Source organism: Ostrinia furnacalis, unplaced genomic scaffold, assembly GCF_004193835.3.
Source record: "Ostrinia furnacalis isolate ACB-3 unplaced genomic scaffold, ASM419383v2 OfSCF7245, whole genome shotgun sequence".
Classification (NCBI taxonomy): Eukaryota; Metazoa; Arthropoda; class Insecta; order Lepidoptera; family Crambidae; genus Ostrinia; species Ostrinia furnacalis.
Window position 1 is genome coordinate 403,586 of NW_021137484.1, and position 23,542 is coordinate 427,127.

Here is a 23,542-nt window from a genome sequence, read left to right on the forward strand (position 1 = left end):
GAAGCCGCGGGCAAAAGCTAGTAGCGTATATTTCTGGATAATTAATGTAACAATGCATGAAGTACATACGTTTATTCTTCTTCGAAATTATGATTTGTGTTTCAAACAAAGAGTTTTCACAGCGCACAGTTTAATGTTTTTCTTGTAATATTTACGATTCCATCTTCCTTTTCGTAGGAAGCAAACTGGTAGTATAAATATTTATCAACAAAATAATGACTTCACAATGAAGACTTATAAATTTATACTACATGGAGGTACAGACAACAGCAAATAAGATACATTTTTATGTTGCAAAATCTTATTACAACTACGTAAGTTGAGATATGAGATAAGGTCATGACGCCTAATTCGCGTACACCTCCTTAAAACAGTAAAATGACCACACCGAAAGCCTTTTTTGAATGCCTACAATGACAGGTAATACTTTTTAAATATTTTTCAAGTGGACGCTAATAGGCTACTTGACCTAAAATTTAATACAATTTATAAAATATTTTTAAAGTATTTTCTTTTTTTTTTCATAGGTCAATGGCCAAATATCAACCACTCATCCTGTATAATGTATAAAATGAAATGGTTTCCCACATGTAGGTGTGTGATGGAAACACGCGAGATGCGAATCTCGGCCTAAACGAATCTTTCAAGCGGCAATGATTAATTGCTCCGTCTTGGATGTATGCAGCGTTTCTACTAATCTTGTATTTTTGCCCGTAATGGAATATTACATACGATTATACAGGGTGTGTGAGCGGATAATCCTTGTTTTTATAACACGGACAAATAATAACTTTACATTGATTTATTTTATTATTTAATTGCAAGAAAATGGCGAATTTGTATCCTGTATTATGTGCAATAGAGTTTAACGTCAGACTCAGAAAACTCAGGTTAGCTCACCCGAGAACAGCTTAGTAATCCTATTTACACTCTCAATGCATGTCATTATTTCTTATACAAGTTTTAGCCTTTCAGTGAACTTAGGCAACCTTAGTTGATAATATATTTTCTGACAGTTCTGCTGAAGTCACTGCCTTGAGTGATGGATTTTCATCTAGTCTTTAATGGTAGGTATGACTAGATTTTCACTGTGTCATTTTCCAATCTATTTATGTTCCATGATTGATTCTCCAATACCTAAGTAAAGTACATACTAGGTATATAATATTACTTATCATTGTTTAATATACTNATTATACTTACTTAGGTAAGTAGGTACTCGATTATTTATGCCCGAAATTAATAAAATGTAATAGGTACTTACTTTTTTTAAGAAAATTATTTTTCAGTTTTAGTAAAAATAATAAAAAAGTTTAATTAATTTCTGTGAGGATGCTAACTTTAATTATATTTATCTAAGCTAGGTATTCAAATACATTTGGAAATTATACACCACTAAATTTTTATCACCGAAAAAATTTTAACAGGTTATGTAGAAACGTGTGAAATATTGAAAGCAAAAGAAAAAGAAATGGTTTTCATGAAGTTAATTTTTTTATTAAATTTTCGTTAGTCCGTATTTTACGCGTCACAGCTGGGTCACTCCGCTGCTCGCTAGAGTAGTCGTACGCGCTCGCACGTTGCATCGATCTGTCTGTCTCGCTCACGCCTCGACCACGCTTCCAGTGTTATTATTACATACTTAGCTAACTTAGACCATTTTTAATTTTAATAAGTGTTACATTATTGTACTTAAATAGTGCTAGCGACGCGTGTGTCAATAAATTACCAATTTTATTAGGATATTTTGAGTCACTTTATTTTACTCTTTTTTTTGCACAAATGGGATCAGTATCAATAACTCATTACCCAGAATTTTTTTTTTCGGTGATTAAAATTTAGTGGTGTATACATACTTAAATTCATAAAATATATTTATTTTCAGTTCATCGATACCTAAACAATGAGTAAAAAATATGCCAATAACGAAGGTGGACAAAGGCGCGGTCAGCGCCATCTGCGTCCACCCATTAATAACTTGTGGCAAATTGTTTTCGCGCCAATTACAGATTATAGAATTCAATTAATTCGAATTTCGAAATTGGAACGCGCAATGGCCGACCCTCGATGAATGCCCGCCGTTCGGAACTTTGATAGTGTTTAGTAGATTAGTGACGTAACGACGCTAGTTTGATTTTCGAGCTGATTTTATTAAAATGGATCTGTGATATTAATAATTTATGGCCGAGTTTCACCACCTTATTTTAACCGTAACAATAACGATAAGTGCTTTTAGTATGGAGTTTGACAGATATTTGACGTTCGTCAAAGTTATAGTAAGATGGTGCAACTCGGCCAAAATTTAGTTTGTCACATCATATCGTCATAAATATAGCCTTTATATGTTATTCTAGGTTAAAAAAAAAGAATACTGTAAAGTTTCATTAAAATACGTTTAGTAGTTCTTGCGTGAAAGAGCAACAAACATATTGACAGCCAGGCATCCAGACATCCATACAAACTTTCGCAATTATAATATTAAGTAAATAGAATTAGAAGATTATCTTTTCAATATGTTCCAGAACTTAGTTACTGTACTAAAATTACATTCTGTTACTTCTTTTTACCAACCTCTAGTCCATTTTTTTCCCTAAGTCTGAAAACATTAGGAATTTGTACTAAAATTACATTCTGTACTTCTTTTTACCAACGTCTATCCATTATTTTCCCTAAGGCTGGAAACATTGTTAAACTAAGAACATTATTCGATATACGAGTATTTATCTTGTCCTTACCCCAGTCCTACAGTATCCAAAACTACAAAGGACTATGCATACCAAAGAGGCGGACGTTATTTCATGCAGTCTGATCAAACCCGCCTCTGCCTGTTTAGGCTAAAGGGCAAAAGCGATTTTTGCAGAAGCAGCCACTTTATTGTACCCATAGTGTCCCTAAAATAACTTCCGTGGGGTCATCCTTATTGGATCGTCAGGGCTGGCACAGAGTAAGAAAAACATTACCCAAGTATTAGAATAAAGGCGTAATGCAAAAACAACTAGAACGAAATGTGAAAATAAGTCATGCAGGAGAATCATAATAGTTGATTACATAACACTAAAAATATAAACTCCATTGGAATACAAAGTGTAGGCTTAGAAATACCAATTATTTACAACATTTTAATACTTTTATCAGCTTTATCGTATGTTTGAATCTGTTGGAGGAATTGGACCGCTGTTTATCTATGTAGAACAGCGATTGTTTTTTACTATGCTTTTTATCCCTCTTTAGAGGACAAGGGACAAGGCCTGTCTGAAACACGTAAAGGCTAAAGTGTACCAAAATTATTACTTAATAAATCCATGGTATGTAACTTAGATGACTTATCTTGTATGGAGCTAAACTAGTTATTCATTTGGCCAGCCCTATCCGAACACAAGGGTTTTCTTTGTCACAGGGCACAAGGGAAATTATATGGAGTACAGCCTAAGTATCTCTCAAAGGTCAGTTGTCAAAGGGACAAAAAATGTTCCGCTTTTTCGATGGAACTAAGACAAAACCATTATGTAGATGGGTCACCTCCATAACGAGCCTTGCGCAATTCGATTTTCAGATATCTCGGTGTTCGTGAAAAGAAATGACACCTTTTTCAGTTTGATTTTCGTAAAATGTTTTTAGCTACCGGGCGTTGAACGGATGCTATCGATATGAGTTTGCTTATTTTTGTTTAAAAAAATTAGCGATTGTTAAACAAAGCTAACGTCATCTGTGGTGAAAATTAACTGATTTTATATGTGTACGAGTATTTTTACACTCTCATTATAAAAAAAATTGTAAATAATTATTAGATCTAAAAATGTGCAGGTTTTTACATTACTAAGAAAAGCCTTTTCCAAAAACGGCTGACTTTCACAGTAACAATTTGTGAGCTAAAATAAACATCTTTAATACTTATTATCTGTTTGTGTCCCTAACGAAAGAAAATTCTCTCTTTCATGGTATCTGAGAAATCCTAAAAGAAAAAACATTTTTCACTTGAGGAAAAAATGTAATGCCCTTTTGCAAAGGGTTCGCGAAATACGAAACGTTCCGAACCCGAATCTCTAAAAGCATCGACATTTTTGAGAAACAAACCTCAAAAAGAACATTTTTATGAGGGCAAGGGAAATAACTCACATACATCCTACGTTGAAAGGAGAGAAAGGTGTTATCCCGACGACAGTATTGAAATAACTTTTTTTTTCTATTAAAGCTTTCGTAGGCGTTGGCCAGTTTCATCTTAAAATGTGTATTATTTTTTTAAATGCTCGTAGTAGTTTTCATGCAATAAATAAAATAAATTCGTACCTGTTATAGCCCAGAGCTCCTTCAAGCATTCCTCTCTCGACCGCTGAATGGCGGATCTCTTCTGCACCTCTGGTCCCGACTCCAAATACTCGAACAACACCGCACCAAGGAGTACGTATACCACCACCAAGATCACCAGCCCTACTTGGGAACAGGAGGCCCGGGCCAGCCCAGCCGACCAGCGGCGAACGAACCCTGGCCGTTCCCGCGCTTCCAATGACACTTCAGATGACATTTCGAAATTCAAATCGTATTTTTTTCTACACTCGCCATTTGAGATGGCAGCTTTTACTTTTTATAAGTCATCATCACTAGAACACTGATTTATTTTTAATACGTTCAATTGTTTTCGTCAGAGATTATACCTGCAACAAAAAAGGTTCAATTTAAAAAAGCCGAATGAACACACAATTTTTATCCAAAAATTTAAACAGGGATCTGTTTTATTGAATAAAAAATATAAAACGATCGTAAACAGTTTTTTTAATAAAAAGTCACCAAGATAGCAATCATCGCATACTTTAACTCGCCAAAATTATGCACGAACTTTTCCACCCCGAAAACATCTTCGCCCTTAATATCCCCCGAGAGTCGTCCCATAACGAAAACCCATACATAACTTGTGACATTCCGCCTAACTGTTTGACGGAACAGTGTATTTTCCCAAACTATTATCTATTCTGTGATTTTCCTATGTATTTTCCCTATAACTCTTACGTCTTTGGGGTCTTAAACTTAACCAAAGGCAGAAACAACGAATTACTGTATAAACTTTCGTGAGGTGGGAATTGATTTATGTGTGAGGATCATCAATCATCAAGGTGTCTATCAGGGTCTTCTAAGAATTTTTAGACAAAATATCAACCCATCCCCTTTCCTAAGTTTCGATCCCGCTTGCTTTGTTCGTACCAACTTTAGTTACTTAGTAACTTTGACTTAACATTAGAAGTTATGTATTGACTCTCTACACTACTTAAAATAAGCCTACCTGGTTTTGATAAGTACTACCTATATCCAATAACTTTCTAAAGGGATCGACATCAAAATCCTAAAAAAAAACACTTATTCATTAAATTGTGTGATTGGGCAGTAAACTTAACATTTATGTTAAAGCTAAACTCTACAAAACGTCCCTGCATTTCAGCAAATAATCGAATAGGACCCGGGGTGTATATAATGCGTGCCATCTCTACCACAAAAACTTGAAAATATTATAATAAAGTACCTGTTGATTTGTCCAAAGTCAAAATAAAAGTGGAAAACCGTATTCCTCTCACATCCGGATTAAGGTCCTACGTCATATAAATTGAATATCCACTACCTCGGATGAGCACTATGACACCAAACGTGCCTGAAATAATAAATACTCGCCTACAGTCTGGATTTGAGAGATTTTATTAGTTGCAAAGTGATAGAGCAACTGACCTTTTTATAAAATTATAATATTATAGAAAAAGATTTCGTAAAAAATATTTTGAAGTAAGTTTGATAAAGGTGTCTTAATGATATAAGCATTTATAACCTTCAATAAAATCTTAAAAAGTTACTATAGAGCATATTCTATCGTGGATTAGATTATGGAACCCTATTTTTTATTTTATTTTAGTGTGTAAGTTCTCGAATTTGAATGACCTTATAATATTTTTCCCTGGACAAAAAGCTCGTGAGCCAAACAAAAAAAAAACTAATGACTGCAGAAAGTTCAGGAAAGATTCAATAGTTATGGCTACCTACTTCTTATTAATATCTGAAAATCACATTTATTTATTCACACAAATTCCCTGTAGGCATTTCGTTGAATGTACCTAACTTCCTTTCTTTTCCTGAAAGAACAAAAAAAAATTCTGAATATTGCGCTCACTTTTAAAAATTGAGTCCACACAACTTATTATTTGCAAATATCTTAATTACCACCAACCGGCCATTGTGGAAATCATTGGGGGAGGCCTCAGATCATAGTTCTATGATCTGAGGGGGAGGCCTATATTCAGCAGTGGAGGTCCTATGGCTGAAATGATGATGATGAATATTATTCATCTTGAAAACCTTGTACCTACCTGCCTGCAAAGCCTAACAGCCTACACAGTTACCATCAATCCGGATTATAAATTCTGGCACCTGAATCTTGACCCTCTGCCAAATAGGCCTCAATAACTAGAGTAATAAAATACCTGTCCATATTAAGTTACCTACTGCAATAACTTTATTACTTGACTTTAAAAAAGTAAAACAATTAAAATTATTTGAAATATAAAGATTAATCTAAGAAAAAAACTATGTACGAGTAATGAGGCAGGCCTATTTTATTTTCAGAACAAACAAGTATCGTAATTACTGCCTCGAATTACTTACTTATAGCGAAAATTAATTATTTACAAGCTACTTCAGGTAGGTAGGTAGGTGATTTTATTAACTCGAAGCTTTCAGCTTTCAATTTATAAAATTAACGTTGTAATTTCATTTCTGCTTAAGCTCGTATGAGTTTTAATATGCTTGTTTTTACATTTAAAATTAGTATAGTTAATTTTGTTACTTGCTAAGCTCAAAAAACTTTTTTTGATATAAGAAAATTATCCTGAAAATTTATTAGGAATCAACGCTTATAAACTTACCTAAAACATAATCTGAAGAATTGTTTTTACACATTACGAACTAAGCTTATTTCATTAAACAAACTCTTTGAAAAGTTGTCATAGCTGTTACCTTAAATCTACACCTTATAATTACATTTTAAATCACTTGAAACTACCAAAAAAGTTTTATTTACACTGAATTATGAACCAAGTAATGGTTATAAATCACTCGGAAAATGTAGCATCACTATCATTGGAAAATATCATTTTACTGCTCTCCGATTTTCATTCCCGTAAACTTATCGGAGGCAGCTGCGCGACCCGACGAGGCTACCTCCCGTCTCGACACCCAAGGTAGTACTGAGGCATGACTGTATCAAACATACCCGCAAACTGTTTTCCAGTGTTCCTTTTCTTCTGTACTTACGTTGCGCAAACCTGCGGGGAAAGCATTTCCACGTGGTTTGTTTCATTTGCTTTACATACCGCACAGTGACATCTCTCGGGGGGTGGAGGAACCACATTTGTAATAAAGCGCCATCTGTGGACTACTTTTGGAACGAACTTGTATTTAGCGCTGCTATCTTGTAGCGGGTTCAGTAATTATTAAATATTAGTTCGTGCGTCGTACTACAGATGGCAGTTATGTAAAAAGTTTTTAATTAATTTTGGTGTCTAATTTAACATTTTTTTAATTAAAAGTAATTACTTTCGTCCAGCGCTTCCCTGCTACCTTTACGATGTCGTCGGTCCACCTTGTAGGTGGACGCAGACCGCTGCCAATCGATCAACATGGAAAGCATTGGGGGAGGCCTATGTTCAGCAGTGGACGTCCTATGGCTGAAATGATGATGATGATGATGAATTACTTTCGTTAATTAACATAGTTCAAATAATTCCAAAATTGTCTGAATATTGTTTATTTTAAAATATTTTCTTTCTTTCTTTTATTCTGCGTAAATCAGATTATAATCTGTGATGTGAATTTAGAAATGTCAACGTCAATGTCAAATTTTAATATTTTTCTGGAAAACTGTCCACGACCGAAAACTGACACGCTTTCAGTTTAATTTCAAAGCGATTGTACATTCTTATCAATTAATTTATTTATTTTTAAGATCTAACACTACCCCTGGACTTACTTTGATTCATAATAAACTGCAAAGATGAGTACGATATTGGAGAAAATTGCCGCTATCGAGGCCGAGGTTTGTACGAGAGGTTATATTCCTATTCACATTTACTCGATAAATTCCAGCAAAATGTATGATATTCAGAATAGAGACCGATCGAGAGTTTCATAATTTGAAGACAATCATACAAAAAATGTGTTTTGTTAAGTGCCCTAGTTTCACAATGACAAAAAAAATACTTTCAGATGGCCCGAACACAAAAAAACAAAGCCACAGCTCTCCACTTGGGTATATTGAAAGCTAGACTTGCTAAATTGAGACGAGAATTGATCACACCCAAGGGCGGCGGCGGAGCTACTGGCGAAGGTTTGTATTTTCGCCTTTTTGGGTCACAATACTAATCTTTACCCCTTTGTACTTAAATACTGGTACTAGTACACATAACATAGCTGAAACTTTATAAAAAATGCTTATTTTACTCAAAATCAAATCAAATCAAAAACATTTATTTCTTAGAAAGTGGTAACATAACAAGATATTAAATAACAACGGGTTCAGCACCTTCTGCCACTTCGTTCGTTCGTTCGTTTCAGCCAAATGACGTCCACTGCTGGACAAAGGCCTCCTCCAAGGCTTTCCACAATGCACGGTCCTGCGGTCTGCCACTTGTGGCGTAGAAATATTTACATTATAGCATTAAGTAGGTATACATTATTATAGAAATCATTCATATGGTATTTATTTACTGCCGTTATAGTAGCTTTTATTTAGAACTGTACTTAGTGACCACTTTCTTGGTCAAGGAATATAAATTAAAATATCCTATGTTAGATTTTGTTTCTGAAATCAAAGTTCTCTCATAAACTGATTACACCTAAAATACAAAGCATCACTATAATCTACAGGTTTCGACGTTGCCAAAACCGGTGATGCCCGTATCGGTTTTGTGGGCTTTCCTTCTGTGGGAAAGTCAACATTGCTGTCTAACTTAGCCGGCGTGTACTCTGAGGTGGCAGCGTATGAGTTCACAACGCTGACAACTGTGCCGGGTTGTATTAAATACAAGGGGGCTAAAATTCAGGTAATTTATGAACGTAATCATTATGTTATTGGGTTTACTAGTTGGAACAACAAGTAAAATAATTTTATTATTCTCATCGCTTTTAAGCACAAAACTAATCTGTTCCATAATCTCTTGAGTGATTGCATACACAGAGATAAAATTTATGTAATTGTTAAAACAATGTTGTGTGTATTTGTTCGTTTATATTTATTTCTTTAAAATAACTGCAGTCTACCAAACTGTACAGTTATGTAACTTTGTAGCAAACATAATAAACATTCTTGTTTACATTACAATTTTTATGTTTGCTAAAGGGATGGTCACAGTTATTAAATAGAGACAAGCATGGGTCTACCCAGCTTCTGCCCTAGGGTGGGGGCAGGTTATACTCAGCTACTGACCTAGGGGGGGGGGGGCAATTCAACCTCCCCTGCCTCAAAAAGTACGCCCATGGAGGCAGGATAACTTGTTACCTTTTTAGTTGTAGTGTGTAATTTACCCAGCCAGCCAAGTGATCATAAAATTAATCGTACTCTACCATTCCAGCTGCTAGATCTCCCCGGTATTATCGAGGGCGCTAAAGACGGCAAGGGCCGCGGTCGGCAGGTCATCGCCGTGGCCCGCACGTGCAGTCTCATCTTCATAGTGCTGGACGTCCTCAAGCCGCTGCAGCACAAGAAACTCCTGGAGCATGAGCTCGAAGGCTTCGGGCTCCGGTTAAACAAACAGCCACCGAACATACACTTTAGGAAAAAAGACAAGGGTGGAATCAACTTGAATACTACGGTGAGTTTTGGTGTCTGTTAAAATCATATGAAAGTCTTTATTACATAAATACTGTGGTTTTAAAAGAGAGAGATAGGAATAAGTAGGACTACACATTAAAAAAATCTGTTTGCAGTCTTATCCTATCTGTCAATTTGCATTTCTAATAGATACAGTCTATATCAATTTACTATATTATAATATTTATTTTATCACAATTAAGAGGTATACAATGTTAACCATGGTAAAGACGCCCTTGATACTTCTGGAGTTCATCATTATGTCAGCTAAAGAATGTCCACTGCTGAACATAAACCTACAATGATTTTAACATCGCCTGGCTGATAGCAGCCAGCCCAGCACCTCCCTGCTACCTTTATGAGGTTGTCTGTCGGTCTTTTGGAGTTAGTTATTCTCAAATGCCTACATTATCCATTCACTAAAATTATCAACATTAATTTCAGTGTCCCCAATCTGAGCTGGACCTAGAAGCGGTGAGGACAATCCTCTCCGAATACAAGATTCCCAACGCGGACATCACGTTGCGGTACGACGCGACCAGCGACGATCTGATCGACGTCATTGAAGGCAACAGGATATACGTGCCCTGCATCTATCTACTGAACAAGATCGGTTAGTTATACACTTGATCAGTTATTGTTTGTATCAAAGAAAAAAAGAAAAGGCATCCACTATAGTCCTATAGGACAAATTGTTGTTTCCAAGATCTTCACTTGATGAACCTCCTACTGTGAGCATTTTTAAATTTATTTCAGTGGCTATTCTAGTTCAATGAAGTCTGTATGGCCTCCAATCCTGCATCTATAGTGTATATCTTATTTTGGGAAAAGGAAATTTTATCCAGTTGAAGTTAGACATAATGTCAGCCAAGATAAAGGTGTTGGGCATATAAAATATGTAAAAGGTGTGATTTTTTAACAAAAATATGTTGTTTAATGCGCATTACGTGTGCTATTCAACAAATTAAATGATTTTCACCACTTACGTGCTTCACATCTACCTGTCTTCCAATTACTTAAACATTTAATTTACTTGACTTATACCAACTAAATGCTAATTTTCCCACATTCCAGATCAAATTAGCATAGAAGAGTTAGACGTCATCTACAAAATCCCTCACTGCGTTCCCATCTCGGCTCACCACAAGTGGAACTTTGACGACCTTCTAGAAAAGATGTGGGAATACCTGAAACTGATCAGGATATACACCAAGCCCAAAGGACAGCTGCCCGATTACAATGCCCCGGTCGTTCTGCATGCTGATAAGACTTCGATTGAAGATTTCTGTAACAAACTCCATAGGTCGATTGTGAAGGAATTCAAGTAGTAAGTATTGATTAAGTTTTCGACATTTTAAAGTTAAGACTAGGAAAGTTATATTGTCAGTGTAATAATACTAATCTAAAAGGTGCCTCTTTGTGTAAGATTTGTATCTCTATTTACGCCTTCGAATTCGAAAGCGCCAAAATTACACCACGAATCGGCGCAATACGAATTCGCAACGCAAAAAACTGAGACACTAAGGTTGGGTTGCACCATCTTACTTTAACAAACGTCAAAAATCTGTCAAATCTACTATACAAAAATAAGTCGGGTTTTCCTCCCTGACGCTATAACTCCAGAACGCACGAACCGATTTCCACGGTTTTGCATTCGTTGGAAAGGTCTCGGGCTCCGTGAGGTTTATAGCAAAGAAAATTCGGGAAAAGGGGGTAAAACGGGATCCACGCGTACGAAGTCGCGGGCGGCCGCTAGTTCCATATAAATAACACCGGATATCGTTATAGTTACGGTTTAAGTAAGGTGGTGGAACTCAGCCTAATTGCTATTAGGGGTTTGTAGATTATTACGACGCGATGTCGCATTACAGTTAAGCCCTAATACACAGAAGACAAATTAACATTATTCTAATGTAGTACAGTCGCGGAATGAAAAGGTTCGTCACCTTAGTGTCGGTTTTCGCTTGTCAAACCTGCCAACATAACAGTGCAAGAAACAGTGCTGCTAACATTTAAATAAATATGACATTTGCTAATGAATAAGGTTTTGATTGTTTATTTTTCTATCCCATGTGCAATGCAATGATGACATTGACCAATTGACAATAGTTTTTTTTATTTAATAGAAATAATAATGGCAGGTTGAACCAACAAGAAGGTTTTAGTTTATAAATCTAATCTTCTTGACAAGATAAATCGTCAAACAACTCTGATCTGAATAATTTTGAACATTACTGATAAACAGTTAAAGATTACTTTCTCTAACTCGAGATTATTCTGTAACATAGTTTCAAAAGGTAATATGTGCTCGCGATTCGTTGAAGGAATCAATATGAAAACTGACGAACCTTTTCATTCCGTGACTGTACATTAATTAATACTTTTTCTCTTTCCAGTGCTCTCGTATGGGGATCTTCAGTGAAGCATCAGCCGCAGAAAGTGGGAATTGAACACGTGTTGGCCGACGAAGATGTTGTACAAATTGTTAAGAAAGTCTAAGCCTGTAGGAAATAATGCTCAAAGTTCGACTCAAACTCAAGATAGACTTAAAAGCATGATTGGATTATCAATATTATTAGAACGATCTTAAAGGTTGAATTGGGGATTGCATTTGAGTCGAATTTTGAGCGTTGTATTAAAATATGGACCTAAATACACTAAACGTGTTGAAAAAGTATAATGTTTTTACGAAACGAAATGTGTATCGATAAATGATATTACGTTCACATAGTCATGTAGCGTAGGGCGTTTGACAGTTAAATGAGAAGTCGGTGCGTTCGCGGGGCTTTGTCGTTCCGTATAAATACGCATGAACTAAGTACGCCCCGCGAATGCCCTAAGACTTCTGAGAAAATTATTAGACAACCTCTATAGAATAAAACTTGCGTCGCAGCTCTAGTGCACTGGTTAGGAACAGTCGATAGCACTCCAAACTATTTTTTTTATTAATAATAGCACTTAGGCCTCAGCCTCGAACTTAGCGGGCAGCGGGGCGGGAGCGGCGGCGGCGCTGGAGCGGGGCGGGCAACGCAGACCCGTTCTCGAAACAAGCGGGCAGCTCGCGCGGCGCTTTAGCGGCGAAGTGTTGTGTTCGGGGTTGTGTTGTCGAGATATTTGTTTTTATTCGCAAACGAAATGTCTGAACAACGGCGACAATTTTATTTCGATTCAAATTTATTCCTAACGCTCGATTTATTGTGGGCAAAAGAAGGAGTGCGCTGCCCGCTCGTTGCCCGCTCCCTCGCCGCTGCCCGCTCGTTGCCCGCTGCCGCCCCGCTGCCGCGCCGCTGTTTTCGAGAACCGGTCTATTTGATTTTACGCATAAGATCCTGCCGCTCCCGCGCCGCTACCGCCGCCGCCCCGCTGCCCGCTNTTTATTTCGATTCAAATTTATTCCTAACGCTCGATTTATTGTGGGCAAAAGAAGGAGTGCGCTGCCCGCTCGTTGCCCGCTCCCTCGCCGCTGCCCGCTCGTTGCCCGCTGCCGCCCCGCTGCCGCGCCGCTGTTTTCGAGAACCGGTCTATTTGATTTTACGCATAAGATCCTGCCGCTCCCGCGCCGCCGCCGCCGCCGCCCCGCTGCCCGCTAAGTTCGAGGTTGAGGCCTTAACAACAACTGTCTGTGCATAAAATGCGCAAGAAACTTAAATGACCAAGTGACGTCACATGGCAATGTGAACGTAATAATTCATGTTGATGTTTGGGTATCTGAAAAATAATCATTATCATAAGAAATATTTTTGTCGGTCATAAATATAAAATAGAAGGAAAATGAGTTGTAAAAATATTGTAAGTACTCATGTATCTATCACTTAAAACTTTTTTAATTTTCATCAGATACTCAAACAGAAATTATTATTGTTATGGCTGAAAATGAGTTATCGAAAATAGTGTTAAATAATTTCATTTTGTAACCTTGATTTGTTTCTCTGACAAAAATATTTGCATTTACTTTACGTAAACCTCGTCGTCATAATAACTAAGAATTAAAATTAACAGTTTGTTTTTATTATGATTATTACAATAGGATTACTAAAATACATATTTTACAAGGCGCAAATGCAAGGAATTATACACCTTTGCTTTACTTTCCGTTGGGATGTTCTATGTGTTGTATAGTATGCTCATTAAAATCTAAACTTAATATTTTGGTGTTTTATTTGAAGTAAAGCTCGTAGGAGTTATCAAAAAATATTTTAAAATTTTTATAATTTACCTCTACAAAATAGGTGAGCCAAATTTTTTTTCAAATAGAATCGCCTGATTTCTCAAGAACGATTTCAGGTATCGTGAGTGAAGGGAAACTGCATCGCTTCATGCAATATAAGAATTTTTTAATGTGTTATTTCAAAAGTTTTTTGCTATCCTTTATACAGCTCGTTGTTGTGTTGTTCGTCGAGGAACTTAAAATACAAAACAAAACTCGAGCAGAAGATTTCCTGATACTTATCCTTCCATCAGTTCAACTAGAGCAGAGTTCTAACTAACCACTTGAAAGTTTTTGCAATTTTTGTATTATTAGTAGATCCATCGTACATTATAACCCGACAGATGAATTAAATTCATGATTTAAAATTGCTTTTTATACATTATCTCAAAAACATTTTAACATTTCTCGAGTTAGATTTTATATTTTGTAACGTTAACTCGTTATTTTCTTTAAGTTGATTCCTTTGCTATACATGCGCATTAAAAAAGTAAAAAGTCATAACAAACAGGTGTGTGCCGGAAAAAATGTTTTTCTATTTATTTTCCATACATAAACGTTAAATAAACATTTTGTGTTATTGTAAAATAACATACGTGTCTATTAATAAGTTTGATGTCACATAAGTTATAGAATATTAGTATTTGAGTGATAAAAACGTGTTGGGCATTAAATTTGCTTTGGGTTGAAATAATGACAAATTACGACAGTTTGACAAAGAATCAGGTAACTTCAATTAATTATTTGGATTTAATTGTATAAAATTAATTGAGTAACAAAATAATAACTCAAATAAGTTGAATATTTTTAGTACATAAATTGTTGAAGCTGAAGGATTACATTTTCATTTGCTGGAAAAAGCAGACAGAAAAAAGTTTAATGTAGTTTCATAAACTGACAACAGATGGCGCTATTTAACTATTTTAATTTTTCAGAAAATTCAAGCTACTTTGCACCGTGATGTTCGCGCCATTTGTACAGAGACATGCCATTTCCTTGGGTTAGAAATCACTAAACCAGCTATGGAAATAATAGCTGAATTAGTACATAAAAAACTGTCCGTTTATGGAGCAGATTTGGAAGCTTTTGCCAAGTAAGTTTCTATCAATCAATTCAATCACCACTCTAGAATCTATTTTTTAAATTAAATGCTAGGTATAAAATTTAGGACTATAGGTACGCGTAGCGGGTCCGTGGCTGAGTCCCCCTGTGTTCGACGCACCCGTGGTTGACGCCCCCGGTCAGATAGAAGCAATTTTTAATCAAATTAGTTTTTATTTACCTATAATAACATGTAAATCGTTTTACCTAATCAAAATAATTGTAACAGTCAGTCTTTAAAATAACTCTACTCTCTCTACATTTAACTAACTACAAATAAAAGTTTTAATTATAAAAATTTTAAGTATTTTTAACAAAAAATTAAATACATCATTTTAAATAGCGTCAAACATGCATGGTTTTCGTTGACTGTACTTAGTGCTAAAGCCGAAAAAAATATGATATTAAATTTATTTAAATCGGGGGCTTCAACCACGGATACGTCGAATACTGGGGGACTCGGCCACGGACCCCACGTAGCTACACTCTAGACGGGTATTAAGAATTACATATTTTTCAGACATGCCAAGCGGTCAACAATAAACGCGGAAGATGTCAAACTTTTGGTTAGAAGAAATCCTTCATTGGTAAGTTTTAACAGCAGTCAGTAGGTACCCCTAGTACCTAGTACGAACATCTTTCGTCTTCGAATCAATTGTTTTATTGGACGTTATTTTTGTGTTTTGAAAAACATAAGGTTGAAAAGAATACTTTTCAAACACTTATTAGGGAAAATAACATCAACACGAGCACACAGGGTCCAAGGTACGCTTCCCAGCAGGGTCAATTATTACGGAGTTGACCCACAGATTCGACTAAGATCACCTTTAGCCCTGCCTTACTTTGTAATTTAATTTTAAATAATGCCAAGCTTTCTGGTGTTTTTCCGTGGGTATGTAGAATTTGGACCTACAAGGTGGACCGACGACACGTAAAGGTAGCAGGGAAGCGCTGGACGCAGGTCGCTACCAATTGATCAACGTGGAAAGCATTGGGGGAGGCCTAGTTCAGCAGTGGACGTCCTATGGCTGAAATGATAATGATGATGTAGAATTTAGTCTGCCTCTAGGAGTTAATAAAACGATGGGTTCCTACAACTCATTTATTGAACCTGAGCCCCTAAGAAACTTATTAAACACCTAGACAGGTCTACGAGTATTACACAAATGAACATGCACATTTATTAAAAGATTATTATTAGTAAATAGCTTTCCGCCCGCGGCTTCGCACGCGTGGAATTTTGTCTGTCACAGAAAATCTTTATCGCGCGCGTCCCTGTTTCAAAAACCGGGATAAAAACTATCCTATGTCGTTTCCCGGGATACATCTTACATCTATGCCAAATTTCATCAAAATCGGTTCAGTGGTTTAGGCGTGAAAGCAAGACAGACAGAGTTACTTTCGCATTTATAATACATATTATTTAGTATATGTAGATTGGTTTTTGCACAAATTACTAATACTCCCGTCAGCCCCGTCGCAAAGACGGAATGCGTGATGTTCACACACAAGAGACCGGCGAGCGATGCGCCAAACAGTCGTGGCTACCGNTATTCTATTCTATTCTATTCCCGTCAGCCCTTCGTGGTAAGCTAAACATGCTTGTGTTACGAGTGGGCTCACCACAATAATAGTCGAGCGGCGGGATTCGAACCCGCGTCCCTCGGATCTCGAGTCGGCCAGTCCGACATATTCACCGTTCGGCTATCGTGGCTTCATTCACATTGTGCATTCCAAATAATTTGGCAGTCATGAATCGGGTGCCAATTTTAACACAATTTTAATTTAAATTCGATTCTGAATCTTTAAATAGACGCGCGATAGGATTTTATTTATGCAATTACTGTTTTCGATTTGAAATAATGACTAATTTGACAAACACATGCAATATTAAATGTACTGAATTATTGAAAAGGCGCGTAGGCGGAATGAAAAGGCGTACGTATTTACGAGATTAATTCATTAATTTCTGAAAACTTATGAATCTATTTTTTTTCTTACCTATAAGTATTATTATTATCTTTACCTAACGCTTGCTGTTTGTTTCCCGTATTTTGAAATTTATTTCTGTAATCGTTGTGAGATTTGAAACATTTTGATATGAATTTCAGGTATTGGATTCATAGAAAAAAAGTCAAAACTTGCAGAAAGTTTATTGAATTTATATTTTTCATAAATTAATATTACTTACCTACCTACTGATAGTAATGTCCTAAAAATAAGACTCAACATTCAGAAATTACTCTTATTATGAAGTGAGAATGATTTTGACAATAATAAGGCAAGTCCCATCTGTTTTCCACTTTTCTATGGTTTTCCAATAATTTCCTAACAATCAATAGATATTTCAACATTTGCAAGATTTATGAGGGTACTTACGTTTTTTTGCAGAAAGCGCACCTTAGCACTATCACTCCCGCTCCAAGCTCAGTCGTGAAAGAGAAGCGACGGAAGACGGTCGCGACGCCCGTAGTGAGACCAATGGACACACCTGCAAAACCCAAGGAACCTGAGAAAGAAGATGTTGCGAAGACAAACAAAACAGACGAAGTTGAAGATATGGCAATTGATGGTACTATTGATTTGACGTTTGATTAAAGTTTTTGAAATTGTGATATTGTTTTTTAGTTTATTTTAAACCCTATTTCCACAATGAAAGGTCCTGCGCTGCCCGCATCCAGGCTCTTCCCGCGACCTTTACCAGATCGTCGGTCCACCTAGTAGGAGGCCTGCCCACGCTACGTCTTCCAGCCCGTGGACCGTTCATTGTGGAAAACCTTGGGGGAGGCCTTTGTCCAGCAGTGGACGTCATTTGGCTGAAAAGAAAGAAAGAAAGAAACCCTATTTATGTGATGGCCCGAAAGCTATTGAACTAAGTACTTAGTAGTTCTTTGAAAATTAGCATGCTCACTAACATGAAAGAATTGATTACATAACAAAAATAATTGCAAATCGACATCTCATTTCATTAAAATCAAGCTTATTGATGAAGCAATTCAATTCTGAACCAATTAAATTAGTTAAAGCCTATTTTTATCTCTAGCGCTTCAAGAAACCACAACAAAGACTCATTTTAAGTAGATAATTAGACTAATTAGTTTGTTGTCATAATGCACACAACCTATGTAGAGTTAGGAGTAAATGAGCAAAGCAAACGCAGGTCGGCTGCAACGGGTACCGGACGCCAAAAAACTCGTTATAACGAAACACAATTACCGAGCGCAGGGAAAGGTGTGGAATAGATTGGATGTCAGGTTTAGATTGTGGGCTTAGATTTTAAAAAAATGATTTTTCACGTAAAAAATATTCTAGACGCAAGAACTACTAAAGTATTTAGAATTACATCAGTTAGTATTCTTCGTAAGTGCAACCGAAAGTTTTCTTAAAATGGTAGTAGAATTATTGCATCTTGCATTGTCAAAAAACTATACTCGTATGCTAGGTACTCTTGTACCTACTTTTTAGTTTCAGGAAATTGAAAATACTTAATACAATTTTCTTCGAAACTGTAAATTGTTGGTTCAACAGACAGCACACCACATTATTTCATAACATTTTTCAGTGTAACATTAAACGAATAAGAAAGCTACAACATCTTCACCAAACTTAAAACTTTTACAAAGTCACACCGATTACAATTAGCGCCTACATAAGAAATCACGGTGTTTAACTTGACTACTTAGGCGGTTATCAGATTGCGCAGCGCTCCGCCGCGGTCCGCGTGATTTCATATAAAAAATCCGCGCCGCGCGTGTTTTCTATACAAACTGAGGTACTTGCATACCTTGATTAAATCTGTCGTCCCGCGGAGCGCGGCACAGTGTGATAATCGCCTTACTCTATTTTAAGTACGGTCACATAATATCGCAACTCTAGTAGTCCACATTTATCACAAAACGTCGAATTTCCTTGAAAAATTTAGAAAACTCCCGAAACAATCACCACAAAAATAATAATCACAACAGCTCCACTCATTTCCCTGTCCCCAGCAGTTAATTACTCCTATAACGACAGTTAGAGCATAATGAGATTTTTGCAATTCAACAGTAGCACTTTACAGGGTGCTGTTTGTCACTCCCTACCCACAAGCCGCAAGGGGAGTTATTAGGCCGGCTCGCTAATGAATTTCATGTAGGTAAACGTGTTTTGGAAGACAGCACTGGAATTCTAGGATTTATAGCAGTCTTTCCCAAAGTGGGCGATAACGCCCCCTTGTGGGCGCTGCAGGCTTAAAGGGGGGCGGTAAGAGACCCACAAAAAAAAATCGGGACGTTGTTTAGAGGCTTGGGAGGCGTCATCTACTAGATGGACTCTTAGACACCTACTGAGCTCGACTCTTGACTACAAAAATGGGGGGCGCTAAAAATAATTTATTCTCAAAGTGGGCAGTAGACTAAATAAGTTTGGGAACCGTTGATTTATAGGATGCGACTGCGCTGTGAATTGGACGTGCGGGTAATAGAAATGTAGGTGGTGTGAGTTTATGGGGTATCGACATTGGTTAGTGAGGTAGAATGGCTAAAGGACATGATGTTTTGAGATACTCTTACTGAGCTGTTTATCAGTTTTTGTACATGAAGGTATATCACCTACCTATACGTTAGGTACAGGCGATTGCAGATAATATAATCTGCTTGATTCAAGCATTTCAAGCCTCTACCTAAGTAATGTCTTAACAAAACTGAAAAAAAAAAATCGTGTGTGTTTCAACTGGGTATTGCATCAAGATCATAAAGATGAGAGAAACCAACTCTAACCACTTGACCAAGACGTATAACTAACTCTACATAGCACATATTCAATTATATAATTTATGATCGTACTATCCCTACCACTTTTCTCACTACACTTTTGGCAATTTTGGCTACAAACTTCGAGCATAGCATACAGTAGGTACGCACCGTACCGTGCACTCTGACTGTCCACACTAATGCTAATCCGGCACCCTGGTCCAAGAACCAGCATTAGCTAGCTCCTGCATATTCAGCACTGGTGGTAATTATTATACTCCCTTTTTTACGCTATTCCCTACCCATTACACTGCGTTACACGATTTTGGTACCCGTTAAACTGATAGCTGGAATGAATAGGTAATTAGTCGTAGATAAAAAGTTCCAAACACATGTGGTANCGAATTAATAAGAAAACGCGACATTTCAAAGCGGGTACTTAATTTTTTTTTCATTTGTAACGCAGTGTTATTTATAGTTACATCTAAAATGTGTACGGTCAAACTATCCCCACCTACTTTTCTCACTTTACTTCTGTCAATTTTGGCTACAAACGTCCTTCACGCTGGACGTTTGTAGCCAAAATTGACAGAAGTAGTTAAGTGACTTAAGTGAAGCAGCAAATCGAACGCACAGCGTTGAATAGAGCTCTGTGATTGGTTCATGTGTTCTGTGCGTCCACGCGCACTGTAAGACCTCATAATAATGTTTGTGAATACGGGCATAAGAGTATGATGTATGAGTACGCACTTGTGTTGTACAATACCGTGCATGCACTGTCCGCACTCCCGTAATATTATGTTAATCCGGCACCCTGGTACAAGAAGCAGCATTAGCTAGCTCCTGCATATTCAGCACCGGTGGTAATTAGACATTTTTTTACGCTACCCCCTATCTACTCTTCATAGTTACATCTAAATATTATTATTATGTAGTGGTCAAACTAGTCCCACCTACTTTTCTCACTTCACTCTTTTCAATTTTGGCTACAAATGCCCAGCGTGTAGCATCAACGTGGTATGCAACTATAGTAACTATAGTATGCATTTGTATACTAACGCCCGTAATCACAAATAGTACTATGACATCTCACAGTGCGCATGGACGCACAGGGTCACACACGAACCAATCACAGAGCTCTATTCAACGCTGTGCGTTCGATTTGCTGCTTCACTTAAGCAAGCATCGTTACGCACTTGTAGAGTTGCACTATACCGTGTGCTGTCCACACTCCTGATGTTATGCTAATCCGGCACTCTGGTCCAAGAAGCAGCATTAGCTAGCTCCTGCATATTCAGCACTGGTGGTAATTAGACTCCTAATTGATGGCCAGTCTTCGCTCGTACGAGGCTGTCTTCACAATGTAATTGCGCGAGAACGGCCACTGGAAGTCGCATAATTCGGGATATACGAGTACATAGAGAGATTTTCTCATCAATTTGCAGTTGGTGTCCATTGAAAACTAACTAGCCGCAAGTGTGTCTATGTAACGCCATATTTTAATTGACTGGACACAAACTTGTAAAGTACTGAAAAACATAGTTATTTGATTTGATATTTCAAGAAGGTCCAAGTAAAATACTTTAACAATCATAAGTTTTCGTAGAAACTTCTTTCCTCAACCTCTTTAAAGACGCAATTCGCTTGGCACTCGGAAACCTCTACGTTGTAGTTACCTACATTAAATAAATGTCTTCTTGTTCACTTCAATATCCATCTAGCCTTAACCATTAATATTAGAGAACGAAATAGACGTGCATACGTTCATTTGGTAACCTGTCCTGCTAGTTAAAATACAGATCGCGAACGCAATTCTAATCACTAGCCAATAATACGCATACGAACTCATGGGAACTAGAGTCAGGATTAATTTAATCAGTATANCCTCTCTACAGATTTATTATAAGTATAGATTATTTGTCCCTTAAATATCGTCTGTCTTTTGGAGGTGACCTTATACCTTATGTATATCTCATTTCATTGAAATGAAACTTATTGAAGAAGCATATCAATTCTGAACCAATTAATATCAGTTAAAGCTAGATTCTAGCACTACAAGAAACCACAACAAAGACTCATTTTAAGTAGATAATTAGACTAATTAGTTTGTTGTCATAATGCACACAACCTATGTAGAGTTAGGAGTAAATGAGCAAAGCAAACGCAGCGCAGGTCGGCTGCAACGGGTACCGGACGCCAAAAAACTCGTTATAACGAAACACAATTACCGGGAACAGGGAAAGGTGTGGAATAGATTGGATATCTGGTTTAGATTTTGGGCTTAGATTTTTAAAAAATGATTTTTCACGTAAAAAATATTCTAGACGCAAGAACTACTAAAGTATTCAGAATTACAACAGTAATACAATACTGCCTACAAAAAAGTTTCTTCGTAAGTACATCCGAAAGTTTTCTTAAAATGGTAGTAGCATTATTGCATCGTCATAAATTATACTCGTATGCTAAGTAGGTACTCTTACACTTTAGTTTCAGGAAATTGAAAATAGTAATAAGAGACACCTACCTAATTATATTTTTACGTCATTGTCAATATCAAACTTTTGGTTCAACAAACACCACACTACATTATTTTATAACATTTTTCAGTGTAATCTTAAATTTTACTGAAAGGTACATCTACACCAGACTAAAAAAAAACTTTCACAAAGTCACATGGATTTCAATTAGTAAGTACCTCACAATATAAGAAATCACATGGAAAGCATTGGGGGAGGCCTATGTTCAGCAGTGGATGTCCTATGGCTGAAATGATGATAATGATGATGATAAAAAATCACGGTGTTTAACTTGACTACTCTATTTTAAATACGGTCATATAATATCTCAGCTCTTGATAGCCCAACCTCCCACGAAATCACGAATTTCTCTGAAAAATTTAGAAAACTCCCGAAACAATCACCACAAAAATAACAATGCCAACAGCTCCACTCATTTCCCTGTCCCCAGCAGTTAATTACTCCTATAACGACAGTTAGAGCATAATGAGATTTTTGCAATTCAACAGTAGCACATTACAGGGTGCTGTTTGTCACCCCCTACCCACAAGCCGCAAGGGGAGTTATTAGGCCGGCTCGCTAATGAATTTCATGTAGGTAAACGTGTTTTGGAAGACAGCACTGGAATTCTAGGATTTATTGCAGTCTTTCCCAAATTGGACGATAACGCCCCCTTGTGGGCGCTGCAGGCTTAAAGGGGGGCGGTAAGAGACCCAGGAAAAAAAAATCGGGACGTTGTGTAGAGGCTTGGGAGGCGTCATCTACTAGGAGGACTCTTAGACACCTACTGAGCTCGACTCTTGACTACAAAAATGGGGGGCGCTAAAAAATAATTTATTCTCAAAGTGGGCAGTAGACTAAATAAGTTTGGGAACCGTTGATTTATAGGATGCGACTGCGCTGTGAATTGGACGTGCGGGTAATAGAAATGTAGGTGGTGTGAGTTTATGGGGTATCGACACTGGTTAGTGAGGTAGAATGGCTAAAGGACATGACGTTTTGAGATACTCTTACTGAGCTGTTTATCAGCTGTTTTCCTGTAAGTTTTTTACATGAAGGTATATCACCTACCTTAGGTACAGGCGATTGGAGATAAGTACATACATTATAATCTGATTGATTCAAGCATTTCAAGCCTCTACCTAAT

The 23,542-nt window shown here is 37.0% G+C and overlaps 2 protein-coding genes across 2 annotated transcripts; both read left to right on the forward strand.

The window, feature by feature from the left end:
- Positions 1–7,863: 7,863 nt before the first annotated feature.
- Positions 7,864–12,784, forward strand: 128up (GTP-binding protein 128up). Its single transcript, XM_028319563.1, has 7 exons — positions 7,864–8,068; positions 8,239–8,359; positions 8,899–9,074; positions 9,603–9,842; positions 10,286–10,454; positions 10,916–11,168; positions 12,238–12,784. Exons 1-7 carry the CDS (start codon positions 8,027–8,029, stop codon positions 12,338–12,340), a joined length of 1,104 nt encoding a protein of 367 aa, XP_028175364.1. The 5' UTR covers positions 7,864–8,026; the 3' UTR covers positions 12,341–12,784.
- Positions 12,785–14,554: 1,770 nt separating this feature from the next.
- On the forward strand, positions 14,555–17,747 carry MHF1 (centromere protein S-like). Its single transcript, XM_028319536.1, has 4 exons — positions 14,555–14,774; positions 14,984–15,141; positions 15,670–15,736; positions 17,541–17,747. The coding sequence occupies exons 1-4, from the start codon at positions 14,742–14,744 to the stop codon at positions 17,745–17,747; spliced, it is 465 nt and encodes a 154-aa protein (XP_028175337.1). The 5' UTR covers positions 14,555–14,741.
- Positions 17,748–23,542: the final 5,795 nt, after the last annotated feature.

Bases quoted from the DNA above. Each gene is read 5' to 3' on its own strand.
- 128up (XM_028319563.1), top strand. From the start codon at position 8,027: ATGAGTACGATATTGGAGAAAATTGCCGCTATCGAGGCCGAG. The intron at 8,069-8,238 runs GTTTGTACGAGA...AAATACTTTCAG, and splicing joins TTGCCGCTATCGAGGCCGAG to ATGGCCCGAACACAAAAAAA. The intron at 11,169-12,237 runs GTAAGTATTGAT...TTCTCTTTCCAG, and splicing joins ATTGTGAAGGAATTCAAGTA to TGCTCTCGTATGGGGATCTT.
- MHF1 (XM_028319536.1), top strand. From the start codon at position 14,742: ATGACAAATTACGACAGTTTGACAAAGAATCAG. The intron at 15,142-15,669 runs GTAAGTTTCTAT...CATATTTTTCAG, and splicing joins GATTTGGAAGCTTTTGCCAA to ACATGCCAAGCGGTCAACAA. The intron at 15,737-17,540 runs GTAAGTTTTAAC...GTTTTTTTGCAG, and splicing joins TTAGAAGAAATCCTTCATTG to AAAGCGCACCTTAGCACTAT.